Source organism: Anser cygnoides, chromosome 10, assembly GCF_040182565.1.
Source record: "Anser cygnoides isolate HZ-2024a breed goose chromosome 10, Taihu_goose_T2T_genome, whole genome shotgun sequence".
Lineage (NCBI taxonomy): Eukaryota > Metazoa > Chordata > Aves > Anseriformes > Anatidae > Anser > Anser cygnoides.
The window spans coordinates 7549241-7577132 of NC_089882.1; the positions used below are offsets into that span (position 1 = coordinate 7549241).

Below are 27892 nucleotides of genomic sequence, written 5' to 3' on the forward strand. Positions count from 1 at the left end.
ATGTTCTCGCCCTGTCAGTGGGTGTGAAGAGCAGGTCAGCTGTGAACATCCCTGAGCAACAGAGAAATCTTGGAGCAATTTTTCTATTAAGGGGCTGAGTACATCTTTGAGAGGAAACTTGGCTGTTGCTGCTCTGATCGGTGAGCGGGGTCCTCTGCCCTGGCAGGGAAGCGGCTCGCTGGCAGCAACCAAGCTGCAGCAAAGGTCCTCTACCTTTTCTGCTGTCTTCTGGACATCTGTGGCACTGTGTGGACAGGCCCTTTTTCTGGGTTCAGAGCTGAGCTGCTGGCCTGGCTGGAGGAGCAGCTTGAAGCTGGCCACTCCTGCTCGTGCAGGAGCCCTGGGGGACGGCTGGCACCTGCCCTGCTTTGGGAGAGCGGCTGCACCTCGAGCCCAGCTCCTTGCCAGGTGGCAGCCGTACCTTCTTTGCAGGGCTCGCAGAGGGTACGGCCTTCTTCCACGCCCTGCAGTGTCCTTGTACCCCCAGGAGCCCCTCGGGGCGGCGCTGGCTGGCTCGCAGGGATCGGTGCAGCCCTGGCTGCTGGCTCCGTGCGTGCCTCGGCAGGAGGGGAGGCGAGCGTGCGCTGCCTCGGGCTCCTTGTTCCTGCGTTGCTGGACCTGTCTGACAGCAGAGCTGGGGTTTGCTCTGCCGCTTTCTTCATTCTACTTAATAGATGCTTGTGGGCAGCCAGTAATCAAACCCAAAATGAAATGCAGAAGACGGTAAGGTTGCAAATGAGAGACGTACGAGCTTTCAGCTGTGCGTGCGTGGGACTTGCATCTCCGGGGATGTGTGTTCATAAAGGCTGCATTTGGGGATGGCACAACGGAGACCTAATTACAGGCCTGTTCTGTCACAGCTGTGCTACCCTCTTGTGCAGACCAGGCATACATTTTGGTTTCTCAGGGGAAAATATTGTGTGTAATTATGTATTTTAATCTTATCCATGTACGCTAAAATGAAGAATTTCCCATCCTTTTATTCTCTACTAGTCACGCCTGTCCTTTCCCCCCCTACTCTTTTGCCAGTGACTCTGGATTTTTAACTTTGCTTTGATTTTTTCCCCTCTTCAGTTTATCGTCTGTTTTCATAAACTTTAGAGGGTGCCTTTCTCTGGGTCACAACTGGAGACATCACCAGGATTTGGACTTCTTGCTCGCTGCATCTGTGTGTCTTGGGAGCCACGAAGTCATCTGGCTTATTCCCAAAGCTGTGTTTAAAATGTGGTATAACAGAATTCCCTGCAGTAGAGGTGGTTTTAAATAGAAGCCCCCTTGAGCCTCAACGCTGAATGCCACCCAAGACTCTGAAATGAGGAGGGTGGCAAACCTCTGCATTAAATCACCATAAAGCTGAAGCAAAGTCCCTTGAGCATCCCTAATGCCCTGTGATGGATGGGAACCTCACAAAACAGACATTTGAACACTTTTTTTTTTAAAGTCGTTCACAGCACAATTGCTGACAAAAAAAAAAAAAGCAGTACAGCGAATGAGCTCTCTTCTTACTTCCATAGAAGAATAGAATTTATTTTGGATTCAGCTGCTGTATTTCTTACTGGGGAAGCGTTTAAAACGTTAGTCAGCAGGTGTAGAGCCTGACTGCAGTTGTCTTTTATTGCGTGTGTGCAGAGTGACTGGTTTGCTTTCCGTGGAGCTGCTCAGGACAGAAAATGGAGCTGTGAGCTCAGCACGTGGCCTCCCAAAGACTGCTCAGGGGGAGTGCAATATTGCAGGGCAGGTTTGTTGCATTAGCCTCGTTATGTGTCACAGTTGAAAACAATAAGTGAAAGCTGCTTTAATTTCTACTTACGTGTCTTCTCCCTTTTTTTTTTTTTTTCTACCATGCTCACCCTTTGCAAACGCATCCCGGGGCTGATAGAGGTACAGCAGCACCAGGCTGGGCCCCACAGGGAGCAGCTCCTGGCTCCCCGGCTTAGCCCGTGCCATGACATGCAGCCACTTGCAGCTTCTTGGCTTTGTTGCAGGAGCCAAGAAATTGGCAGGAAAAGGATTTTCCTAGGTTTGAACAAGTGGTACAACGTCTTACAAACTCAACCCCATGTGTTTCTGGCTTGTATACAATGCCACAGCTCTGCCTGGTGGAGTTCATGTATACCAAGTGAGGGTCTCGGGTAATGGTTTGTGCTGAAATCAGCATAGGGCGTCCTAAATAGCCCTGCTGTGATTAGGGCTTGCATTGGAGGTGATCACAATTTTACATGTAATGTCACCTGTTCTCAGGCTTGCTTGACTGTCTGTACTTATTCACATCACTTGATTTCTCTTCAACAATAACCCTGTAATAGTGCAATCAAATATTTTTATTCTTTTCCTGGGAAACAGTATTCTTTTGCATGAGAAGAGAAATCTGTAACTTTGTCCTGTCCATTCCAGAAACAAATCCCTGTAGTCGCTTCGTATCTTATTTCCCTAAGGAATTTTCCCTCAGTTTTCTAAACTATTCAACCAAGTGCTATGTAAGTAGTCCTGTAGCTAGGCATGCGCTCCTTTCTTGACTCCTGCATGTAAATGATATGGGAGTAACTGATTTGAGGGCGTTAGCTATCCGGTGGCTTAGCTTGTTGGGAGAACTAATGGTTGCAAATCAAACCATGCTCGTGGACCAGCACGTGGGCAGGTATAAGAGCGTGTCCTGCAGAGCTTTGACAGCAAACTTGGCTGTCACCTGCTGTGAGCTTATAAAGGACTTGGGGTTCAGCCCCTGATTCTGTTGAAATTAATGGAAAAGCTTTTGTTCGTGGTCAAACAGAGCAACCCTGGAAACACTGGTGTAGTGGGAGGTATCCCTGCCTGTGGCAGGGTGTTTGGAATTAGGTGATCTTTAAGGTCCCTTCCAACCCAAACTATTCTATGAGTTTTTTTTAGCATGGAGACAATCCTGTGTGTGCAGACGGCATTTGCATAACACTGTATCAAGACCTCTCTAAAGCTGAAGGTGGCATTCTCAGCTGCAGAGAGCCGCTTTATTTTTTGCTCTAAATAATAAACACTTTTTTTTTTTTTGCAGCAGTAGTCCCTGCAGGGAATACTGATCAAGGCCGTTCCCAAGATCTTGGAGCATCGTCTCATAAAGCCGATGTGCAATCGGGTTGTTTTGTCTCGGGCTACGTACCAGAGGAATCCCTGGGCGGCTTCGCACCCATCGCTAGGTGGGCAAGTGTGCAGTGATACTAAGAACTGCCCTTGCTTTCCTGCGCTGGGTACGTCTTACCAGTTTAGGCTCTTGAAAGGTTCGTTATTCGGTGCTTGAAGCATGGTCTGTGAGGATTCATTGATCTTTGTAAAGCAATCTGATCTTTTACTAAAATGTAATCATATCTCGTGTTCGGTTATTACTGTGAAATGTAACTGGTGTTGACCCTGAATGCAGGAGGACTTCTGCCAGGGAAGGTTTTCTTGACTCGGTTCTGATGACAAATTGCTTTTTAGGAGCACTCTGTGTCGTGTGGGGGGAAGGACTCGCTCCTCTGGCTGCCGCGGCAGCAGGTTGGGGAATTACGGTTGAGGAATTAAAGGTGTTTGGAGGTGCAGCGATTTTAAACACTGGTCTTACGGGGGCGATAATGGTGTTAGCTGGGGGCTCCGGCTTAGAGGCAGCTCGCTGTGGTTTAGGTTGCATACGGGTGTAAGGCTTTGTGTGAAACGGTCACAAGCCTGAAAATTGGGGCTGCAGTAATTATGGTGCTATGCGCTTCCACCTGCAAGCGGACGGAGCCTTTAAAAAAGGGGAAAGTTCTGCTTTCACTGATATTGCTGAAGACCGGAAAGCGCAGCTCAAGTGACTAGATGCTAGTGAGCAGAGGCTTGAATGAGGGAGAGCTGCTTCTCTGTGTTGTGGGCAGCCTCAGACAGTAAAGAACACGCTTTCTGTGGTCTGATTCAAGCCTGCAGAAGGCGAGTTACCTGCTTGCGAGCTCAGCACATCGGTTACCAGGCGGTGCTGGAGCAGCCTCCTGCCCATCTTGTTCCTGCTCTCCTGCGTTTGCTCAGTTCCCCCAGTTCAGGCAGCTTGCCCAGGCCTAGCAAAAACAGTCCGCTGGAGAGCACCTTCAGCATGCACCTGCTTCTGAGGGTAAAACTGGGCATTGCTGATGCTTCAGCAGGTCAGGCGTGGTGTAAGGGAGAAGCTCTGGTGCCTGCATGCTGTCCCAGTGACGTACAGCAGCTGGGGATCCGGCCGGTGGTTGTTCAAGCAGTCTGGAGGTCCTGGAGCCAGGAGAAGGGCTGCGCTTCCAGCTGAGACAGCCTGTGCCACTAGCCCGGATACCTGCTGGCCCGTCCGTGGGGTAACATTTCCTTGCGACCCCACCTTGCAGAGCTGCTTTATGCCTCCAGGCAGGAATTTTAATGCCCAGGGTGAGCAGAGCCTGCGGCCGCAGCCCGCTGGGTGCTGGGGAGCACCCGGGGCAGGGCGCGGGGAGGTGAGCACCCAGCCGCACGGCACCGCGTGGGGTGAGCAAAGTGGCAAAGCTCTGCTCACAGCAGAAGCACAAGTCTAGACGCTGTCCCCTTCCTCTCACCTTTGCTTTGGCTGCTCTTGTTGTTTGCTCTCCTACGCCGGGTCTGGGCTTTAAAGGCTGGCAGGAGGGATGGGCTGGATTTCTCTCTGAAACGAGCACGATACAGCTGTTGGGAACGGGACCGCAGGATGTAGTGGCCTTGCACCAGTGGTGGGGTGGATAAAAGTGGAGATGGTGTTTAAAAAAAAAAATCTTGAGTCTCCTTCAGGGCTACAAATCTGCTCATCAAATTCACAAGTGCTTTAACTCCAGAAGAGGTCCGTAAGATATTGAAAGGCAGGCGCTCCGCTACCGCCTTGAAATCAAAGCGAAGCCAAAAATCACAGAACCAAATTAATCATCTTTGAGTTAAATCTTGCAAGTAATACTGTATAAACACTTTAGATCCAAAGGGGATTATAGGCAAATACTGAGCTGATGGAGGAGTTTAAGGCTCTTCTGAATTGCAAAGCGGGCGTGCAGAAAGCCTCGCTGGAGCCACGTGGGCTGTAGGGCAGGCAGCACCGAGGAGATCGAACTTGGCCGAGGCTGAGTGAGAGCTGGTGGCCACAGGGAGAGGGAAGGTGAAGCTGCAGATGCAGGAGTGGCCGAAGGTCCGTGTGTTGGTGGTGCTTTGCCCTCTGTCTGCTCCCAGGGGCTGGGAGAGCTGTGGGGCTGAGCAGTGCTGCCAGGTCCTGGGCAAATCTCTGACCTCTGGGTCTGCTGATCCGTCTGTAAAACAGGCGTTGGCCATGTCAGGGAACCCAAGTCAATGGATTGTTAAGTATTTGGGATGGTGTTTTACTTCAGATGACTCTGCAGCACAGCCGGGTGTGAAATCCCGTGTAGCTGTGCTGTGATGGATCTGCTCATTTATTGCAATGGGAGAGGAGGAGGAGGATGAAGGCGGTGTATCGCGTGGATCTTCTGTGATGAAGAAGGCTAATTGCTGCGTTGCACAGTCCTTAATGCTGTACCAGGAGAGGTGTTTCCAGAAAGCAGTACCAGACGCTCTCTCACAAAGACAACTCCAGGTTTTCATGCTTTGTATCTCTAGCAGAATACCCATGATTAATTGATGGCTTCATTTCCCTGAAGCTGTGTGCTTGAAGCCAGCCTCCATTATCCTCCCTGCACAGGCACCTACCCAGACTGTAGAGGAATGATTCAAAGTACACATTACGTTGTTTTTCTAGTATTCCAGAGTTTTTCCTCTGTCTGAAATGCTTTGACTTCTCTTATCACTTTTACCTGCAGTGACTTGCGGTGCGAGCTCTGCACAGTTAATGTTCTTGCATGATTTATTTACCAGTGACACAGCGGAGCCCTCAACACAGTAATTGCAATGACGTGATCATCAAAGCATCAAAGGCAGGAGCCCCTCATTTCTCATCTGCCTTATGCTGCTGCAGTCCTCCCACCTCTCCCTTTTGTGCTCTTTGTTGCCTTGATCCTCTTGGGGAAGGGGAAAAAATTCCATAACCAGATAAAAACCTCCGTGAGTGCGGCTGTCGATCGTGCCTTTCGTGGCTTCCTTTAGCCAAAGCGCACCAAAATGCTGTCACATCGCTTGGGGGTTTGCTGTCCTTGTCCCCTTTCATGAGCCAGTGCTTTAACAGTGCCCCAGCCCCTGGGGTGGCAGGGTGGGGACAGCCCTGCTCGGCTCCGTCCTCTCCTGGCAAGAAGCTGCTGGGGGCAGCTGCTGCTGGTGTGGGATGCGGGAATGCTTCACCTCTCCTGGGAGCCCTCATGGCATCGCCTGGCCTTGTGAGAGCTGGGAAGGTCCCTTGAAAGTGTCTTGGAAAATACAGGTCTTGCGTGGCCTGTACTGAGAGCAGCGCGTCACACCGAGTTACCAAAACGTATCAACGAGGAGTGAGTACTTTATTTTGTCCAGGAGGCATTCCATGCAGCTGGAAGACTTGGCGTTGAATTTGAAGATTTTGGCCACTGGGACTAAACGTCTGCCTGGGGCATGGGTGAACAGCTGGCGGGAGTCTTTGCTCTGTGCCTGGGGAGCAGCCGCAGGTCTGGGTGGGAGCAGAAAGCTCGCCTCTTCCCCGCTCTCCTCCTCATCCCCGCGCTGGTTCCTGCTCTGCAGCCTGCGCAGGTGCTCCAGCTCCGAAGGCCCGGGGGAGATGTGGGTGCTCCCATCTTGAGAGCGTTATCCTCCCAGAGCCTGGAATTTGGAAGCAGCTCCTCAGCAGGGAGCTGAATGCTGGCGTGGGGATGAGGGAGCGCTTGGAGGGAGGAGGTCTGGCAACACAGCATGTGGATCTGCTCCATCGCTGCTCAAGGCGTGCTGATTTCACTGATCGGGGCTGAGACCGTTAATTAGCTTGTTTTGTGCATGCACATCACATTCGGATGCCTGTCTGTTACTTGGGGAAGTGGAAAAAATCCTGGGGAACGTGTTGATACTTCTCAGGGAAAACCAGCAACTGGACAGTCCAGAGCAGGGGGTTCCCATTCCCGGTGAGGTGGGCTCTGGGCTCTGTGGGACCCGGGTGACAGGAGGCGAGGCACCTGCTGGGCTGGCACGAGCCTCCTCTCTCGTCCAGGCACCAGGACCCCAGCGAGCCGCAGCTCCGTGACACGCTAATAGCCTGAGAGATGAAATAGGCTTATTAGTCAGGTTGTTAAATGGACCTAGAGCCTGCAGCAGGAACCTTTCCAACAACGTTTGGAGCATCTAGGAACAAAACAAGCTGCAAAAGCAGAGTTACTGCAGGCTTTACTTTCGGGATGCTGCTGCTGCAGAGCTTGGGGGTGTCGGTGGCTCTTGGGGAAGGGGTGCAGTGCTCTGCTCCCACTGCTGGGACCTGCTTTTTTATAAGGCTGGGCTGTGCTGCAGCTCCTCTGAGGAGCAGGGGGGCCTGTGGGAAGGTTTTTCCAAGTGGTGGAGGAGCACTGAGGGCCTAGCTTTGAAACAAATGCTTTCTGGTTCGGCTTGGTGCCTTGGTTGAAAATGCACTCCTGCTCTCGTACGCTGGAGCCGAGCACACTTGTCTCCGCAGAAGGGGTTGTAACCCCCTCTGGGGCTTGCTGTAGATCAAATGCTGCTGAGCTTGCTGCAGGAGGAACGGCAGATGGACGATCCACAGACCTGATGAAGGACTCGGCTCCCGAGCACCGGGACACCGGGAGCAGCTGTGCTCGGTACCGGTGGCTGGGCCCCTGTGCTCCACTGCTGCGTTTAGGCAGGGCAGCCTGTGATGTTTCTGGTAAATGGAGGAGGAAAGTGTTCTTTTAAAACACTTTATTAAAAGAAGCAGCTGTTGAATACGCTGCTTCCTGTCTCTGTGACAACTCCGTTGCAGTGTTAACTGCTCCAGGGGCGTGGGGAGAAGGGAGGTCTGCTTTGTTGCATCCTGATGCAGAGCTACGGGCTAGTCCAGCCTCAGAGGAAGTGTTCGTCCTGACCCCTGTCATTTCGTGGTTCATCTGTGCCCTAAAAATGTTGTCGTATGCTCTTGCTGTCCATGCACAGGGTTTCTAGATGTTGAAGTTGCTGCCCTCCCTGGTCGTGATGGGGAATGAGATCTTCGGCGTTTGCAGCTTTCACCAACAGTAGCCCTTGGGCTTTTTCTTGGAAGTCCCAGACTCTGGGAGGCTTGGTGTTGCTGTAGGTGCTCTCCTGTTCGGTGGATTTGCAGCTTTTGGGGTTGCTGAGGAAATCTTGGACATAGGAACCTCAAAAGGCAAATGGAAAGAAGCCCAAATGACAACTGGTAATGGATTTCTCCCTTCTTTGTCATCTTATCCCAGGCAAAGCTTTTATCCCATAACTGTGAGTCCCCGTGGGCAGCTTAATCAAAGCGAGTTTTTGAAGGAGTTAGCTTTATCTCTTAGGTGCTCTGTGATCTCCCAGAGCAGACGTTGGTCCAACTCAAGGAAAGCTTGGAGGGCAAATTCCTGCAGTTTCAGTGAGCTGCTCAGGAGACTGGCTCCGACCCTGTTTAACAGGATTGTCTGCATTTGCATTTGTAAGCAATGTGGTCGGGTGATGTGCTGCTGCATGTGGTAGCCTTCCCTTTCCCCTTCTATTTAAGCTGTGAGGATCGTTTCTGAGACTCTGTTCTTTTGCCACTTGGAGAAAGTGCTAAGTTTTCCTTACACATCCAAGAAAATTAGCAAAACCCGTGGTTGAAATCTTTTTTCATCCTGGAACTAATGTTTTGTACTTCGTACGTCTTGCATTTTATAACGTGCTGTCTTACTGTTGGCTGCCTTCCCTTAGGTTGTGCTGCGTGCCGTGGCTCCTGCTGGAGCAAGGCGAGCAGCAGCAGCGCAGGGAAGGCAAGGCACGCTTTTGCAGGCTGAGTTCAGCGGCCAACGCTTGCAGAGAGCAGCTCAGAAACGTGATCCAGGGCTCTGAGATCGGTCAGACTGACCGCTAGAGAACCACGTCCAGACTTCAGGTTGTGCCACGTATCGCCGCAGCCTCTTTAGAAGCTGTGCTCTGCAACTTCAGCCAAGACTTGCAGCTTTGCAGGGCGCTGCAGATTAACGCTAATGCAAGACCGGGCTCTCACTGCAGCTTCAACCCTTTAATTAAAATGACGTGGAACAAAAAGGGAGAATTAGTTAAAAATAACTCTCGGAAGCCCGGCTTGTCTTTTTATTAGGCTTGTCCTCGCTTCCTCAGCTGCTCTGATAAGGATATTCTCCCTCTGGGATGGAGAGAATAAACTGGGATGTAACTCATTTGTTTGGGCATTGTGTTAATTAATTTCTAACACTAATCCCTTCCCTGTGCTCTCTCTGCTGGTTTGTGTGTAACAGTCCTGTTCCAGGGAGAGGATCGGCAGCTCTTGCTGCTGGAAGCGAGGTGTTGGCACTGCGCCCCCCAGGGCTGGGGGGCTTTGTGTAGCCCTATGGGGCGGTGCAGCTGGGGGAGCCCCCCAAAGCCCATCCGGAGCACACGAAACTTCAGAGCAGATTGGATCTACCTGAAACGTAGCTTCGCTTTTCTGCGAGACCAAATGTGTGCTGGGCACCATTCCCTAGAATAAACTGAAGTCATCCTTAAGCCTCTGGATAACACGGGCTCTTTTTCGTACTATCTTGACTTATCTAGACTTCCTATGGAAGAAATTGTTTAAGTTGTCTTTAAACTGATGGGAACTTTGCCATTCAGGTGGGGGAAGACGCAGGCTCTCTCTGATCTTCCAGTAACGTGGTGGGTTTTTGCGTAGCCCTTTCTCTCCCTCAGCAGTTATTCCTGGCTGCCCCCGCATCCTGCTTACTTAGCTCTGTCCGTTCTTTCAAAATCAACAAAATTGCAGCTAAATCATTGGAGATGGAGAGCAAAAATAAAATCCCAGCTGAGGTTTTGGCACGTGAGCGTTGCTTATACGCTGATGGGATGGTCTTGAATTCAGACCAGCTTGTTTTTCAGCTCTAATCTATATACGTCTGAGCAGAAATCCCTGTTCGAGGCAAGTAAAACCATAGGCAGGCCTGGAAGAGGCCACTTTTTCCACTCTGTCCAAGTACCTAAGCTACTGCAGGTGTCTCAGCCAATGACCTCATGTGCTGCCATGCCTGCTGAGCGCTTTCCCACTGTAACTGCTCGGGGCTGACTTTCTAGTAACGGAGCAGAGCACGACCTCTGTCTGTCGTCTTGCTGTCTTTTCGGGAGCATTAAGGAACAGATGGAAAAAGTGCTTGTGAGACAAATCCTGGCTTCCTAGCGCTAAAAATCTCCTGGCGTGGAGGTGGACGGGCCAGGCAGGCTTTTAAAATACACAAAGCAGGAAAACGCTAATTATGTAGTGGCTGCAGACTGTGGAAAGGACTGATCCTCCTAGGGAATCTCTGACATAGAGCACGCTTCATGTTTTAGTTGCAGAGAGACATTTGGGATCTGCCTTGGGTCTGAATGCAGGATTGGGACCGTGGCGGCCTCTAGCTGAGAGCAGCTTGTGAAATACGAAGGGTAATCATCCCCTTAATGGTCCTCTTCTGTGGTGTCTTTTAACTTATGTTCCTTTCTAGCCCGAGACCAATTTTCTCCTATTAGATACCGGTTTGGGAAGTCTCTGGCTGCAACAGACCCGAATTTGGTCAGTCAAAATGCAGGTGGGGCAGAGCAGCACTGACTGAAGGGTGTCCCAGCGGTGCTGAGCTGGGGCTGTCTGTGGGGCTGTGCTGGGTCCGAGCCCTGCAGAGCTCCTCTGGTCTTGGGGGGACTCCTCCAGCGAGGAGCGGCTCCGGGTGTTTTCAGGAAGCTTTGGATCAGGTTTCTGGTCCCTCGGGTAACCCTCTCAGAAGAGGGCTAATCTGGAATACTTGATCCCATTGCTGACAAGCAAAGCAGTCCCCTGGAGGTTACTAAAGCCTGGTGAGAACTTACCACGGGAATAGTGATTTAAGGCAGATGGTGCATTTCCTAACACCCCGATAAGTTATCGCTATACAAAGTCAACGGCAGCCTGGTAAGAATTTACCAAGAGAATAAACACGTAAGGCAGTAAATCCCCCAGCATCAGGGCCAGGTCTCGTGGTTGCTGGCTGGCACGGAAGGGCTCAGCAGGCGATGTCGTGGGTGTTCCTGTGGGAGATGGGGGCGCTTGTGGTTGGTGCTGTCAGTTCGTTGAATTCTATTTGCCTAGCATGTATTAAAAAGGATGACATGATTTTTTTAAGAACAGTTGCTTTTTTTCTGCAGGTAGCTGAAATGTTCAGTGCTGGGGTCTTGGAGATAAATGCAGAGGTTTTGGTGCGGAGCCTGTGCTCTTTGCTGAGTGGTGATGCTTCTGTGTAAGGAAATAACCAAAACTGTGGCCATGTTTTGGAGCAGGGGATCTGATTTTTCCAGTGCCCAGGCTGCTCAGCAAGGTGCACGCGAACAGCACCACGTGCAGAGCAGAGGGTTTGCACACTTGTTGCTTCACCGTCACCTGGGGAAACTCAGCTGGGCAGCTCTGTGAACAGAAAGCAGCTTTACCCCGGGCAGGATGGGTATGGCTTCACTTTTTCTATGTGCAAAAGGAGGGTTTTGCATACATAGTTGGTTCTGCTGGCAAAAGTGGGCAAGTAAAATCCCTGTTCTGCTGAGGCTGGAGGCGGTGGGAGCCTGGCCTGGCACCGGCTGCCCTCTAGTGTGCTGCTGCCCTCAGCCAGCGCTGCGCAGCCCCAGGGTGCCCTCCACTGATGCTGAACCCTGAGACCGGTGTGCGCCTTTTAACCTCTACTTAAACTGATACTCTGCCTTCCTGCTAGGAACCCGAATGCTGGATAATTGCTTCACATCGAGCAGAGGGGAGTTCAATTCTCATCTGAGGAGCACGGCCGCTTTGGGAACTGCTGTGGCGTGCTGGCAGCCCTGGCCCTTCCCTCGGGGGTGCAGCAGGGGCTGCCCCTGCCCCTGTGTTTTGGGGGGAGCTGCTCCTGGGCAGGATCTGCTGGCACATGTGAAGGGCAAGTTTCTATGCTGGGTTTCTCAATATTGACGCTATAGGGTGGCTTCTAGCAGCTGCCGGAGTGAATCAGTGCCGCCATCCCTCCCTGCCAGCCTTGCCATCTGTGTGCGGGGAGAGGTTTTGCTGTGTTCCTCCAGGTGAGAGGTGCTGCGCGGTGGGTTTCGCATCCCTTATTTCTCCGGCTGCTTACATGTGGTGTGTGGGGAGGGCTGGAGCAGTGCAAGTCCTGTCCGACAGCTGCCGCCCTCCCGGAGAGATTTAACACACACTTAGAGATGTGGCTGGCAACACTGAAATCCCCCGGGGGCTGCAGACAGCTGCCCCAGACAATTCACTTAGCTCCAAGAAACGAGTTAACTCGAGCTATGCTTGCATAGCACTGGAGAGAAGTGGAGCCACTGCTTTTACCAACACTGGAAAGCTGCATTGTGAGATGTGAGCCATGCTCTGCAGCCTGGGCTGCAGCAGGGAGCACAGATCCTGGTCCTGCTGCGTGCCCTTGGTTCTGGAGCTGCCCCCCCGATGAGCAGGGGTGCAGGTGCTGGGGGAGCACCGCAGCACCGCATGGGAGGCAAGGTGGAAAAGCTTCCCCAGGAGAAAGCAGCCCCGGAGCAGCCCCGTGCGCCTGGCAGAGGGTCCCGCAGCAGGAAGCGGTGCTGCTCCTTGGGGCTGCTTGTAGGGGGATAGCTGGGGGCAGGTGGGATGGAGCCCAGGACCTGAGCGTTTGGAGGATCTGCTTCAGCCTGACTGCTGTAATTAGGCAGCGTGTTTGCATCTGCAGCTTGGAAGCGCTTCATTCGTGAGCCTAATGGGGGGAGGAATTATGCAGAGGTGAACCCAGAAGACGTTGAGCACGCCTTGGGTCGTTACGGACACAAACCCAGCCTTGCAGCAGTTGTGCCCCCTGGAAAGGGGAGCACAGGAACAATTTTTGCAATACACCAGGCTTAATCAGCAGGCTGGTCCCTGCTGTCGTGGGCTTGGACAGGGAGGTTCTGGGCAACTGTGGGTAGAAACTGGATAGATGTATCCCTCTGAGGATGCGGGGGGGGGGGGGGGGTTGTAAAGGAAAATCGATAATTTATTTGCTGTGGCGTCCAGTGGAGGATCTGGAGGAAGCCAGACGTTTAGAAGGGTGAAATCTGGGGCAGTGGAAGGTGAGGGTTAAGCAGAAGCAGGAGGCTGCACCAGGACTGCAGGCGAGCTGGTAGGGGTGTCTCACAAAGCAGTCCAGTGGCATGCCAGAGGTGTGACCAGGTGGGGGTGTTTTCAGATATCTTGAATTCTGAATGTCAAATTCACCATGCAGAGCACTCTGCGCCCAAGCCGCCCGCTCCTTTGGCCGTGCTGGTGTTCAACCCGTCCCTTGGGCATGCAAGGGAAGTGGACGAGCGTCTTCCTGAACAGCAGCAGCCCTTAGTGGTAAGGCAGGGGGAGCTGAGGTGCAGCAGGGCACAAATCGCAGCAGGGCTGTGACAGTGACCGCTAAGAGCTTGGTTTGTCCCTGGGAACCGCTCGTACTGGGGGAGAGGCTCCCGAGGTCTGAGCTGCTTGAGCTGGAGCCCCGGCTGGGGGGGAGAAGTGGAACCAAGACCCCTAATTCCTGCCTGAACAGTAAAACTAGGGGTGGAGAAGAGGGGTATGTAAATATTATATAAAAAAAAAAAAATCCAGGAGAAGAGGAAAGCTTGCGTTGCACATTAAAGCTCCAACTCTTGCCTTGTCTTTTCTTAAGTCACCAGCCATCTGCTTCGAAAGCGGCTAGGGGAAAGTCTGAAATCTCTGAACCACCTTTGTTTTCCCCCTTCCAAGCCGGGGCAGGAGCAAACACATTACTCAGGCACCTCCTGCACCATTCGGCCTTCAGCATGGCAGCAACAGGCTGAACCAGTTTGCTCGCTGCTCCCTGGGAGGTGCTGAGCAGGAACCCCGGGCACCCGCGGCCGCCCCGGGAGGAGCTTTGTGGGACGCACGAGCTGGGCTTCGGGCACCGAGCGGAGCGTCTGGATCCAGTGCCGCGGAGGCTTTTATGGAGTGTGGCCGGGAGTAACTCGGGCAAGCAGCTTGTGGCTCCCAGAGGGACCTGCCCCCCGAGTCACAGGTGAGAGGGGTTGGGTTGTGTCGTGTCGAGCCTGGTGGTGTGTGTGTGGCTGTGTTCCCGCGGTTGGATGCGTCCCTGGGAGCTCGAGTCAGGTGTCTTAGCACTACGGGTATTTAGAAAAAGGTATTTAGAAGCTTCCTTGGAACATGCTTTGCTTGAATGTCGCAGTAGGAGCGGTGGAAGCTGCGTGTGCCGTGAGGAGCGTGGTGCTGACCTGCTGTTTGCAGGGCTTGCCCCAGGACCCGGAGGGCTGGAGGCTGGCGGTACCGCAGCGGGACCAGAGCCGCTCCGGGCTGGGGGGGCTTTGCTGGCCTCGCCCCGGCCCCCTGCCCACAGCCTCAGCTCTCAGAGCCAGCCAGGAGCTCACGCTCTGCTCCATCGCCTGTCAGGGTTGTGCTGCAGCAATAGCTCTGCGTGCAGCAGAGGGAGCAGCGGGGCAGCGCGGCCGGACGGGCTCAGCACCGGGCTCTGCACCCCTCGGTCCTGCCGGGCTCGGTGCTCCCACCTGCACCCCGCTGGGCACCGTGACCCCCGGGGCTGGTGCTGTGCCGAGCTCCTCCGCGCTTCGGGTGCTCCGAGGTGTGCTCGGACCCAGGCTGGAAGCTCTCAGCTGATGGCTGGGGCTGCGTGTATTTCCGCAAGTTCCATGTGTCGTGGTTGTAGGACGTGGAAATGCTGGCTGCTGTTCTCCTTGTCATAGCAGACAACTTGCTGCAACCCTGCAAATATTTAGAAATCGCTGATATAAACGTGGTCTGGCATCATAAGACAAACAGCTGGAAAATGTGCTTTCTCCTCTGGTATTTCGAGGATGCGTGGCATCATCAAGGGCTATCCATTAGGGCTGGCACTGTGCTCCGATCCTGCGTCAGAAAAATCCGTCCCTGTCCTGGGGTAGGCTCCCTCCCAGACGTGCAGCAGGCAGGTGCCAGTCCCTTTCCCTTGTGACAGGTGTCCTGCCCGTCACCTCAGCAGCACCTCGACGGGGATGTGCGAGTAAATCCCTGCTGTGGTAGCTGGCAGCAGTCGCGCTGAGGAGCAGATGGTGCTGCGCTGCAGCCGTACCTGCTGGAAGGCTGATGCATAATTCAGCCGTGCAGAGCCGCGAGTTGTCTTCCAGCGGCTGCTGCGTTCTTGGGGGGTTCGTCTGATTTACCCCTTCCTCTCGCTGATCGTTAAAGGATGTTATACATAACTTTTGCTCCCGGAGGACTGGGAGATATAACATCAAGTAGATTTGTGTTGGAATCCCTGAATTTATTCTCCCCTTGCCGTTTCTGTGCAAGTCATACCGATGAGTGTGCCACGTGTGCTGCAGGAGCTTGCTGCCTCCGGAGCGGGCAGGGGCCCTGTGTCCCACCAAGGCCAGGTAATGCACTTGGATTTAAAGGTAGGTTTGATCTTAGGACTGCAAAAGGACCCAGTATGAGCTCTCTAACTCAGTAACTCAGTTTCCAAGCATCCTCTTCCTGCTCCAAATGGCTTCCTTTCCCTGGTTAAAGCTCACATCATGTCCTCTCCAAGGAGGATGGGAAAAATGCTTTTTAATTTCTCACTCCTGGCAGCTGAGGACTCACGCCCATAAAAACAAATACCTGTTAATTATGACCATGAAACGCTGATTGAATCACAGCTCTGATAAAGGCACGGGCAGTTTGCAAGCCTGCTTTATGTCCCAAAGGGGAGAAAAAGAAATGAAATTTTCATTTAGGAAGCTTTCGGCCCCTCCTGCCCCTCTATGGAGAAGTTTCTCTGCCAGCAGGTACCGCTCAGTTTCGGCGCTGTTTCCACTTGGAGCGTGAGGGGAGGCTGAAGTTGCTGCCTGGGATAATGGTTAACAAATGTGGGATGCTCGCTTGTGCCCATTAGGGGAGGAGTAACACCACCAGGTATGTGAATGGGCTTGGATCGATTCCTGCTGGGGACCTGGTGCTGTTGTAGGGTGGCCAGAACCGAGATGGGGAGCCCGGCCAGGCTGAGCCCCGCTCCTGGAGCCCAGTGGGGTGCCTGGGGGAAGTGAAAGCTGTTAGATGGAACAAAACATGAGATCCAAACTGCTTAAAAGGATTTTGGCTCCAGTTGAGCTAGTGCTATCTACAGCCTTTTGTCGAAAGCCACTCTTCCTTGTATCTCTCTTCTTGTATCCCCCGTTGCCCTATAAAACAAGCAGCTCTGCTTGGTTTAGCCCTGTGGTCGCTCTCTGCCATGTGGGCTGGGCTGGGCTGACCCTCTGCATCCCTGTTCTCACCCTCTGCATCCCTGTCCTCGCCCTCTGTGTAGGGAAGGGTGAGACCTGGGGAAGCTCCCGGCCGGCAGGGCAGGGCTCCGTGCCCGACACCTGCGTGGGTCTCGCCCTGCCCACCGCGGATCCCCCCTGCCTAGAGGGGCTGACTCAGCTGCGCAGCTCCCCTCGGCTCTGCCCTCGTGGCTTCCTCTCGCATTGTCCCTTGGATGTTTCCCGGGGTCACCGCTCCCACCCCGGGGCCATCTGATAAAACCGCTGCTGCCGTCAGTCCTTTCTCTCGGTGCTTTTTTTTTTTTTCTTAAAAGGGAGGGAGCTTTGGACTTGGGGCTCCTCGTGAAGCAAGAAGCAGAGCTGTGATTCAGCCTTTCCGTGCCAAGAGAAGTCCTGTGGGCACCACCCACGTGGATCTGGATTCCTGACCGATCTGTCTCTCTGTTTTCACAGGCGTTGGGTAGAAAGCCTTAGTACTTCAAAAATAAGTTCTAATTTTGACTAATTTTAGCTGGCTGGAGGAGCTAACACTTACAAAATGTCCGAGACCCGAGAAGGGGGAGAAGCCCCACGCTGCGGCCGGAGGAGGTGCTGGTGAGCACGCGGCGGCGGGGCGCTGAGCTCACGGCGCGTGGCCAGCCTCGCTGCCAGCCTGCTGAAGGCAGCTGGAGCCTTTCCAGCCATTTCAATGGGCTTGGGATCAAGCCCGTGGCGTGCTGGCTGTTTGTTTTGGAGGCCTTCGGAGGATGAAAGCAGCCTTTCAATGGCTGCTCTTTTGCCTTTGGCTCGGCCCTCTGTGCGCGGGGCCGTGCGTGTTGGATGTGCGCCTCCGTCCTGTGTTGGAAGGCTCGCGTCGGTCTTACTCGTAGCGATGTTCAGTGCCCTGTAAAAGCGCTGTGGTTCCTCTGCGGGGAAATGCCACGTGCTGCTCCACTGCTTTCCTTTTCCATCGTCAAATGCTCCGATAGCACCGAGGCTCGCCTTCAAGAAATGCGTTGCGTGTGCCAGAGCCAGCTTGGTCTAACAATCAAACAGACTTGCTTCCTTCCAAATTCTGCGTGGTTATTCCCCTTTTATTTGTCCAGAACTGGCAAATGCACAATGCACGGTTCTGTTAGTAAAACGAGGCACTAATTGCTGTAGCAGCAGATGATACGGCTTGAAATTTATTTGCTCTTCCCTTGAGGAGCAGAGTTGCAGCAGACCTGTGTTCTCAGAAAGCATTGCTCGACAGCACAGAGCTGGCACCTTACTACTTAGATTTGATGTACCAATTTTAATCCTGTTTGCCAGTGCTGTCTCTTTCCACCAGTTTTTGATTCTCCCTCTGCAAAAACTGGCTCTGAAGTTGCCCAGCTGTCTCTTTGAAGGGGTAGGAGCACAGAGGTGTCCTGTACAGGGATCTAAAATGTGACCTTTGAGCGTGTACACAGGGAAGGACAAGTCCTCTCCTGGGTGTATGGCTTTCCTGGGCTGGGTGTGACCCATGAAGTCTGATCAAGGGCAGAGCATTGCTCTGAGTCATGATTTTTCTGGAGGCCACAGCATCCCGGGTTACTCATCCTGAGAGAATGAATGCACTGAGGATATAATTATCATAGTTAGACATCATTTATTCTCACTCTTTTACAGATTCTTGTCAGGAGACTGATAGGTTTGGGTTGTTATTTTTGTCTTCCTGGCCATACATATCAAGCAAAATGCTGAAACTTTACTACCTCATTTACGCTTGCTCTTACAGCGCTGTAGATCTCTGCCCGGTATTTAGGTTAGGCAGTAATTCTACCCCATTTGTTGTAGATTAATGAGGCTATAAAATAATCATAAAGCTGGGGCAGCCCTGGATTTTCACACTCCTCACGTATTTATATCTACCACAAAATGCTTCATCCCAACATAATTACCCGACTTTTCCTGGCTCCCTTTAATATTCCCTGCCGACTCAAGGTGCCGGAGCCACCCCCTCGTTTTGGGCCATGCTCGGAGCAGGGCGATGCCAGCATCCGTCAGGGGTCGGTGCCGCGGGGCATGAGGGGTGCTGAGCAGGTCTGGGACCCGTTGGTGTGAGGGTGACCTGTTGGGGGGGCAGGTGGAGAAACCGTCCCGTGGTGGCTGTGGGGAAGGGCTGAAGTTGTCCCCAAGGAAGGTGGTGGTGGTGGTGGTGGTGCTTCTCGGGGTGCCCCAGGGCTCTCCTCTCCTGGTGAAGCCTTCTCCGGGAAGGAATTCCTTCCCACAAATCACCCTGCGTCCTGCCGACCTCTTCCTCGTGTTTTCCCTGGTGCAGCCGGTATGGGTGTGAGCGTCACTGAGGCTCTTCAGCATCTTTCAGGTACGGGGCGTCTCTGGGCGCTACACCGGGAAGCTGATTCCCAGCCCGGTGCTGGCTGCAGCTGCAGGACCGTGCCCGAGTCCTGCGACGTGCGATGTCCTCGCCCGTCCGCTGCGTGTGCTTGTCCTGCAGCAGCTCCGGCTCTGCCTGTGCCGCCAGCCACCCGTGCCCACCTCCCAGGGGCTGCGTTGAGTCCTGCTGACATCTCAACCTGCCGTACAGCACCTCTGGAGCTGTCTCCTCACCCGGGTAGCTGCTGGCAGCGGAGCTGGTGGCTCGGTGGGTGGCAGCCTCCCTGTGAGGCACCCACTGAGCCTACCCCCACCCTGCTAGGGGGGCCTGCTCTGCAAGGGCATGAAGATGCTGTTTGTCTGAAGGCATTTGCAGGCTCCTTGGATGTGCAAGAGAAACAAATCCACCTTCAGATAGAAATCAGGTTTCTCCCCTCCCCATGTTTTTTTACCCTCCCTTCCCCAGCAGTCCGGATGGTGTTTTCCCTTGTTACAGATCTCTGCAATCTGACTTCTGGTAGGGGGCTGCAGATTTCTGACTTAAATTTCTGTATATGAAAATTCAAATACAATTTATGCATGCTGCTATGTAATATATATGAGAAGTTGTGCTCTCTAAGCTGCGTGCAGACTTCCTGAACCATCTCCTCACCTGATGGATGCATATGGATGTGCGAGGTTTCGGTGAAACTGTGCCCAGCTACGCCTTGACCTGGCCGTAAGAGAAGCCTGCCCAGAGAAGTTGGTTTACAGAAACCGGCTGATGGATGCGTTCTTATGCTGGTAGGGCTGTAGCGAGTAATGATAAACCCCGGTTTGTGAAACTGGAGCAGAAACTACTCGTTTTGAGCCTGACCTGATTCTGTAACGCCAGGTATTGCGGGTGTGCGTTCGCTGCTCGAGGACCCAGACTGAGCGCTTTCATCACTGATCGAGTTAAAAGGCAGAGGCGCTTCACTTTTGACATGAAATGATAATTAGTTTACTGTGGGGTGCAGACAGCTGGAAATTCATGTTTCTGGCACGGTGTTGTCTTGAAAAGTGTGTGTTTGTCAGCGCATTTGTTTACGTCGTGTGTGTAGAACAACGTGCGTACAGCCTGAGCTACCTGGGAGGAGGAGGGCAGCACCCCATCCCTGGCGCGGGAGGCTGTTTGTTATTAAACCAGCATCATGCAGGCTGTGCCTTGCTGAGGAGGGTGCCAGCTACTGAAGAAGCCTCCCGAGCAGCGCAGAGGAGAGGCTCCTTCCTGCAGAGGTGAATCATTTGGGGCGTAGGCGGCTCTTGGCTTCCTCAGCCCTTGGCTTGGGGCAGCTCGGCAGGCTGGGAGCCTGGTGGGGCACTTGGGAGGTGTCCACGGAGGATGTGCTCCTCCGCCAGGCCTCACCTGCGTGTTCCAAATGCCTCCACCACGCTGCTACCAGCCTGAAAGGAGGACGGCGTGGCCCTTCTGCGCACGTCGCATTTGCTTTCTAAATTAAGGTTTGGTAACAAAAAGCAGCAGATGAATCCTCGTGGAACTGCGGGCCTGCTTCTGAGAGGCGCCCAAAATTCATGCTGGTATAGAGGATTAAGTATGTTAGGAGGATCTTGGGGTTTTTTCAGTAATCTCAGAGAATGAAATTGCTTTGCAAACACCTTTTCTGGAAGTAGACTCTTGCTTCAGAAAGTCTTGATCAGGGAAGGCTGCGTTGCACATTTATCCTATACGCTGCTGCTGCTTAAGCGTCTTACATACTGAGAGGTTACGACATCAAAGAGAGGGTGACTGTCTTTCACTTTATCTTTATGAAGTTGGTAATTAAGGGCGAGAGTGTAGCAAACATGATTTTTGAGAAGTCACTTCATCTTTACTACTTGGGGTTAATTGCATTAATGGTCACAGGTTGACGAGCTTGTTACATGACAAGAATCGAAGTGCTAGGGAGATGTGTGGCTTCAGCATTGCTTGAGAAGGTCCTAATTCACAAGGGAAGTCCTAATTTGTGAAGGATCTTGTTGTTCATGCTCAGGAAAGCTCCCACAGATCAGTTCCTTTGAGCATTTTTTGAAATTTATTTTTAAAAGCACTGTAATCACGCTGCTGGCGTGTAACTGCAGTGAAATAGGAAAGTTCTGATGAAAAAGGATCACGTGGATGTGTGCAGAAAAGATCAATGTGGACGTGTGCCTGGGTGTAGGGGGGTCAGGTGGGACCTGAGTGGATGCTGTGGTACCACCACAGCCTTTGGGGCTGCGGCAGGGCTCAGCATTGCCCTGAGGCCATCCCAGGGTGTCAGGGCTCAAGGGTTTGAACTCTCAGCATTGGGGCAGAAGCAGATCCCAAGTAGTGACGCCGCAAAACAGAACTGCTGCTCAGAACCTGGCAAGGGCTGTCTGGGTTTCTTGGTCTTCGCTGCTCTTTGCTGCTTGTTGTACGGAGGACTGCGTATTGGTTCCAATCACGTTCAGTCAATATAAGAGAAAAGTTGTGGTTTGAAGTGTGTTTTAAATCAGTGGTGAAGACAGACATCTGCTAGCCCGTATAATTAGCATTTGGGGCATCTGCACAATAACTCACTTCTTGCTGTTGAAAATTATGACCAGAAATGATCAAAGCCTTAATGCCATTACCTAGGGACCGGGTGTGCGTCCTTTCCCTATGTCTAATCAAGGGGCTGTACCTGGGGCAATACCGCTTTGTAGATGTAAGGGAAAATGGATGTTCCTGTCCTGTGGTCTCGCATGTAGTACGTGAATTATGTAGCCATGTGAACTTCATAGGCGGCACTTTGAAAAGAGAAGCAGCGATTGGGGTACCCTCATTCCCTGCGTTGTGGCACAGAGCGTAACATGCCAAGAGGCCAGAGAATCCCCTTGAGATCTCTTCCTATTATGCTGGTGGTGAACCTTTGTTCTCTTTCAGTATTTGTTATTCCAGAAATACAATCAGTAATACAAAGAGAAGCATGAATCTGCTGCACATCCAATTTTCAATCCTTTCAGTGATGTTGTCCTTAGATCCCTGTTGTGTAGGCTGACTCCAGAGCAGAAATGAATTCCCTGTTATTCATACAGCTGTAGATCAGATAGATTTGTAGTAGCTGTCTCTTCTGTTCCTTGAAAGCGGTACGTCTACAAAGTCCTTTCCTGGGATAGATATTCTATTTTTTCCTCATAGAATAGAGATCTGGTTGCTACAACCTTTTGAAAGCCATTTGCACATCCTGCTGCCTTTCCCATGATGAATTTTCTGTGATCTTCATTCTGCCTTTAAGGAGCGTGGATATTATTTAGGTATTTCAAATTAACCCACTTGCAATCAGGTTCTGAAAGTGGAAGTCAACAGAAGACAGAGTTTGATCTGAATGGCTGCTTCAACCCCGTATTAAAACACCAGCATTATTCCAAACTGCATTCACCTCTTTGTATTATAAACCTTGCTCCTTTTTATTCTAGGGGCGTTCAATGCGATGCCCAAGGTTCAGAGGCTTTCACTTAGTTCCCAGCTGCAACGTGCTTTGAACCTCTTCTTATTTGATGTTTTGTGGTAGAACAACGCTTTTGGGTTTTATGCTGCCAGCTGCATTCCCCAGCCCGATCAGCTGGGTTTTAGCCTTTAATGTTCCCCCTCGCTCAGCACAGCTTGTTTCTCACCGTATCTAATGGAGATGAGAAAATAATCCAGAAGCACAGCAATAAGAATCCAGATGCCTTGATCTTCCTTCCAGCTCTCTGGTAGGCGTCCTCTGACCTTGGGGATGTCACCTTGTCTTTCCCAAATTTCCAGTAGAGGTTGGGACTGATCCCTCGGCTTTCCAAGCATGTAGCGACGTACGGGCACTGCTGCTGGGGAGGATGCTGCACAGGTGCACGAGGTGCTCAAGTGAAGGAAAGGTCACTGCAGTCAGCAATGTCCCTCTGAGCAGGGTGTGGGGATAGAGAGGGCTGCTCAGGGGCACGGGACCTCTGGTGCTGGGCCAGCAGGGAGGAGGAGTCAAGCCCACGTCGTCTGAAGAAGGAAGGACAGAAGGAAGGGCCTCCGCATCCATGGTCCCTATGGAGGGGTGAGGAGAAGGCTCTTGCCCTGCTCTAGCACACCCAGAGCTATTGCTTCTTTGTGGGGGCACAGAGTGAGCACAAGGGAACCAAGTGTAGGTGGGCAGGACGGCTGGGAGCGCCATCTGAGGCGGGCTAAGGGATGCGGTAGGATGGCAGCATGAGCAGTAACCGCAAACCGCACCAGTTCAACTTCAAAATACCATGGATCATAGCCCTGCTTAAAATAGAGATCCCTTCTGCTGTATTAGAGGAGAAAATCCCCATCCTTAATTTTTTCCTTAATGAGGTGATAAGGAAAACAAAGGCACTGAAGGCAACTGAGCAGAACAGAGACATTTAAACTTTTCAGAGTGGCTTGGCTGGATTTTCCTGGCTTAGGCCGGGGCCGTTCCCTGCGCTGTTTCTTTAACTACAAAGCTCCTTTTCTTCTAGAAATGGAACTTGAAAGTGATTGAAACTGGATTTTCTTTTTTTCTGCGTTTAAATTTGGAGATGACTTGACCGCAGCACACAGATGCCATGGGAGGTTTCCCTGGCTGGCTCCTCCTGCGCGCTGCCATCCGAGGCAATGGCATTACCACGGCCGAGCCTCTCGCTGGTGCGGGCGTAGCTCACTGCAATAATTGTCTGCAGATAGTTGTCACTGCTCTCCCAGTGGGAAACCACCTGTTTTGTACGTTCATGCCGGTATCCAAGTCCCCTAAGCACAGGAGTGATGAGTAACGTGGAGGGAGAGGGGGCTTTCCTCGTCTGCTCTGGTGCCAAGCACGAGAGCCTTTTGGTTTCTGTGCTGGTGGAGTGGGGACAAGCAGTGGGGTTTGGCTGTTCACCTAACAGCACCATGGTTCCCCCCATCTCTGTGGTCTGAGTGCCCTCACACGGGGGTGGCTGGTGCCAGCCAAAGCTTTCCGTGAAACAAGCGGCATGTGCTTTTGTTTTCTTGTTGCCAGAGCCGTGTCCCCAAGTTTTGCATAAAGTGAAGGTGACTCTCACTGGAGTGGACAGGAAGAAAACAGTGCACGGATATTTGTTAACAAGACAGCTTCAGTGATCCAAATAGGGGAGATTCAGCTCTTGTGCAGCCGTTACTAAAGCCATTTCTGCTCCTTTCTCACTCATTTCACTGCACAAGGCAGGTTACTTTCACACAGGGGTCTGTCTTGCTGGTGCTTTTAGCCAAAAAGCTGCTCTTTGAATAGTTTCATTAGCGAGGTGCTGATGGTGGCATGTTGGGCCCCTCCCAGCCCCAGTCCCACAAAGCTTAGGAAGCCTCAGGTCCCTTGAGGGACGGGGAGAAGGTCGCTGCCCTTTGACTTCCCTCCCGGAGCTGCTCCCTAGGAAGGAGCTCACAAATGCAGGGTGCGGCTTGCTGCCACTAGCAGTTTCTGCCCCAGAAGGGCAGATGGCTGCTTAATTCCATCCCAACGACCGAGGCGAGGCAGGATTCTCTTGTGGGCTATTATTTCAGAGTGCTTATTTACTGTGGTCTGGTTGTGAAGCGCGCTGCTAGCATAAGGACATAAGGAGCTTTATTTTTCTTGTGCGCTAATGGAGCTGTCTAACAGGAGAGCGAAATTCTCTCCAGCAGGTGTTGAGCACGTAACCGGTATGGGATGCAGAAAGCAGGAGACGTGGAGCTCCGCACCGTTCGCATCTCCTGCGATCCCAGCTGAGGACGTCGGTGCCTCTATTTCTGCAGGAGCTGCGCCGCTCTCTTATCTCCCCTCCACTTGCTGCTCCCGAAGGTGCTTTTTAAGACAGGATTTCAGCGTCTAATTTGAGCTCAGCATCAGGCAGGAGAAAGCGATGACAGCTTCGCTCCCCGGGTGGCAGATAACGAGGTGTCGGCGGCAGTGGCACCCGCCTGGGTGCGTTACAGGGAGCCGCGAGGTGCCTGCCCAGCTGCTGGGAGCGTGGCGGGGCTCAGAGCCTTAACACCGTCACCGCGGCACGGAAACGGGCTTCTGCTGTCGGGGCATATGGCAGAAGGGTTAAAATTTAATTAGACAACATAGCGGCAGCTACCGGAGCTTAGCGGAGATCTGCGTAAGCGGCTCAGAAGGACAAGGCTGCTGTGTGAGCTGCTGGTGGGGCTGAGCTACTGCAGCCGCTGGCTCCCCGCCGCCGGGGCATGCCTGGAGCCTGCCCAGGAAGCGCCGTGAAAGAGGAGTTTGTTGCGAGGCCGGAGCTGGCTCCCCGCACGCCCTATAAAGCCCGCCGGCCGGCATGCCAGCACCCTGAGCGCCGCGGCAGCAGGGCAGAGGAGCCGCGCTGGGCCAGCGGAGCAGCCCATGGCCTCGGTGCTGATGTGCGGGGTGGAGGACCTGCTGCTCGGCGGCAGCCGCTTCGTCTGGACGGTGACGGTGGCGGCCCTGAGGCGGTGGTACGCGGGCCGGCTGCGGGCATGCCGCCAAGCCCTGCGGGCATGGTGCGGCCTCGGGGACGTCTACCAGGTACGGGGGGGCACGGCGCGGCACCTGCGGGGTCCCAGCAGCGGCGGCACGGGTGGGAGACGCCGGCTGCGTGGTGTCTCTCCCGTTCGTTTGTCGTGGGAGCAGGAGGCTGTAAGGTGATCGCGGCTGGTGTCGTGGGGTGGTTGCTGTCCGCGGGGGGCTGCGGGAAGTCTTGAGTTAACTACTTCTGGGGGCTTCCTCCCGCGGGCAGCAACTACAGCGCTGGGGCTGCAGGCACCGTGGCATCCAGCGGCACTTAGTGCGGTGTGACTTTCTTTGGAGCCTGGCTTTGCCAGCAGTTATTTTTATACGTCTGTATTTATTGTCTCGCATGTAGGCACACGCTGTGTGTCCCATCGTGCTGTCAGCGTGGATGTTTGCTTGGCTGTGTTGAATATTTCAAAGCTGCTTCTCCCCTCTCTCTCCCCGCTGTGTTGTGATAAAGGGAACTGCGCAGCTCCCAGCACACCAGCTCTTCGTAGCCACCAAGGTGTAATTTCCACGTGGGAATTGTGCTAAAAGGGCATCTGTACCTGTCTAATCCCAGAGGGATCCGTTGTGTTTAGCTTTAAGGTATGCCAAGAGCGGGAGAACAGCTTTAAGGTGATAGAAGTTCTTCCAAGTGCTCGAATGCAGCTGTGCATCTCACGGCTGACAACGGCCGTGTTCTTCAGCTGCTGCTCTCCAGAGCCGGGCTCAAAGTGGAAAGAGTTTTAGGAAACAAAACATGACTGCGCCTCTGTCTGAAGTTAGTGTCCTGGTGGCTGTTGGTGAATTAATCTTTCTCTATGGACAGCATCACTGCCTGGTGCTGTGGGGAGTTCTGAAGTGATGTGAAAATGGGCAAAATTAGGGGATGGGTAATGCCGGACGGGGTCTGGGGGTGCTTTGCCCACACTGAGAACACAGCCAGGTGCTGGGCACGCACAGCCTGGTGCCCTGTGCTTGCTGTGCCGAGGATCTGCCGCGGTCTGTGCCGTGTCCCAGAGAGAGGGAATGGGCAGGAACAAAGCTGCTCTCACATCTTAATGTCAGGAATTTCCTAATGGTAATCTCGGGGTGTATTAAATAGATGGCTGAAAAAATGCCCTGCAGCTCTTCCTTGGGTTGCGTAACACATTGCTTTTTGTGCTGAAGTCTTGGCGTTCTGCTGTTAAAAATGTTGGCAGTGTCCCGGCTGATTCCAGTGGAAGCAGGACTGAGCCCATCGCGCTCCATGTCACCAGCCTGGCTCGATGTCGCAACCCTGGAAAAGTTAGTAAAAAAAAAAAAGTGAAAAAGTCCTGTAGTTAGTGCAGCTGCACAAAAGCACCTTTTCTTCCTTGTGTTTTCATTAGTGCCAGCACCTGGACAGGGGGTTATCGAGTCCTTTTTCACCTTGGCTTCATCAGAAAGCTCCTCTCTCTGGGTTGCCTTTACAGTCACATTCCACGTATGGGAGATGGCAGGTGGTATCCAAAGGAGCTTATGCCTAAACTCACACTTCTGCCCTCTGTGATGACGCCGGGGGATGTGCACGGTTTGACAAACCGGGGATAAATTCAGAGCTTTGTCCCCGTGCTGCATCCTCGCGGCGTGCAGGGGGAGGTGAGAGGTCCTCGTGCTGCTGGTCGGCCCCGGGGGCTGCAGTTCGCTTTGGTCCCTGCTTGGGGTTCACGTTGCGCTGGGGGTCAGTGGCTGTTGTCAGGTGAGTTGGATGCTGTTAACAGGGGGCTCTGCCTGTTTTTGTACTTGTCACTGAATTATTGTGGTGGAAGGAGAGCCGGTAGAAGGCTCGCTGGGCTGGTGAGTTGTCCTTTAATGAAGTGCTGGCTAGCCTCACGGGAGTCCTGAGCTCTTCTGGAGCCCCAGCAGGGAGAAGACGCTGCCGCCTCCCTGCTCCTGCACCGGCTCTCCCCTGTGCCTTCTGAAGCAGGCAGGTGCAGGGGCTCTCACGTGGGAGAGCCCTCTGGCCAGGCTGAAATCCTCTGCCGGCATAAAGCCCTTACCTGCCTTAGCAGCTTTACGTGCCGAAAACCCAGCACAAAGCAGCCTTTCAGTCACCTTCTCTTCAGCCTTGTTCCGAGCGCGGTGCGGGGAAGTGCTGAGCTTGGGCACTTCCCCAAGCTGGCCTCTGTGTCGGGGCGCTTTGCTTGCCATCTCCTGTCCCCTCCCCAGAGAGGGGAGCGCCTGCTGGCCAGGCCCCTGCTTCGGGGCAGCTCGTGAGCCGCCGTGCTGGCGGGCAGTCCTGCTTCGCTGCGAAATGCCCTCTGAACCCCTGCAAGAGGGGAGGAGGATTGTGCAGTGAGTTTGTCCTCTCCAAACACTTGGGATGTACGCCGGGGAATATTGGAAGAGAGCATGCGAAGGTCTGGCTGGAGCGCCCAGTAAAAGCAGACGTGTGGAGACAGCTGAGGAAGAGCTGGCACAAAGGTCTTTGTGTCTACAGCGAGACAACACGAGCTAATGCTATTAGGGGAGAAATCCTCGGTGAGAATTCAGTGTAGAAGTCTCCATGCAACGGTACCTATTGGGTACCGATTGCCTGCGAGAGAGAGGAGCAAGAGGTGTGACTTGGAGCCGTGGTGTTGTAGAGAGCTCGTGCGCAGCCCCGAGCCCCTGGTGTGCGGGGCAGCCTTCTCCTCGTCGGTGTCCTGGTGCCCAGGGGCTGCCTCCAGAGTAAAGCATTTGCCTGAGTTCTCTCCCGGTGTGAGGTTTTCTAGGCCCCCTGTTCTGGAGCTGATTACAGAGCAGTGAAACAAACTGGAGTTGTTTTATGTATGAAGCTGTTAAGC

General features: G+C 53.2%; 1 protein-coding gene across 7 annotated transcripts in view; it reads left to right on the forward strand.

The window, feature by feature from the left end:
* The window catches only part of FRMD4B (FERM domain containing 4B), a 113800-nt gene that overhangs the window by 13864 nt on the left and 72044 nt on the right, over positions 1-27892 (forward strand). For 2 of the 7 annotated variants that reach the window (XM_048073033.2, XM_048073036.2), the window contains exon 1: positions 24796-25118. The exons of 3 other annotated variants lie outside the window; for them this stretch is intronic. In XM_048073033.2, coding sequence (XP_047928990.2) covers positions 24957-25118 — 162 coding nt within the window. In that variant the 5' untranslated portion in view covers positions 24796-24956. Of the gene's footprint in view, positions 1-13907; positions 14049-24795; positions 25119-27892 lie in introns of those variants that run through there. 2 more of the 7 variants (XM_048073057.2, XM_013180321.3) reach the window with 2 other exon arrangements.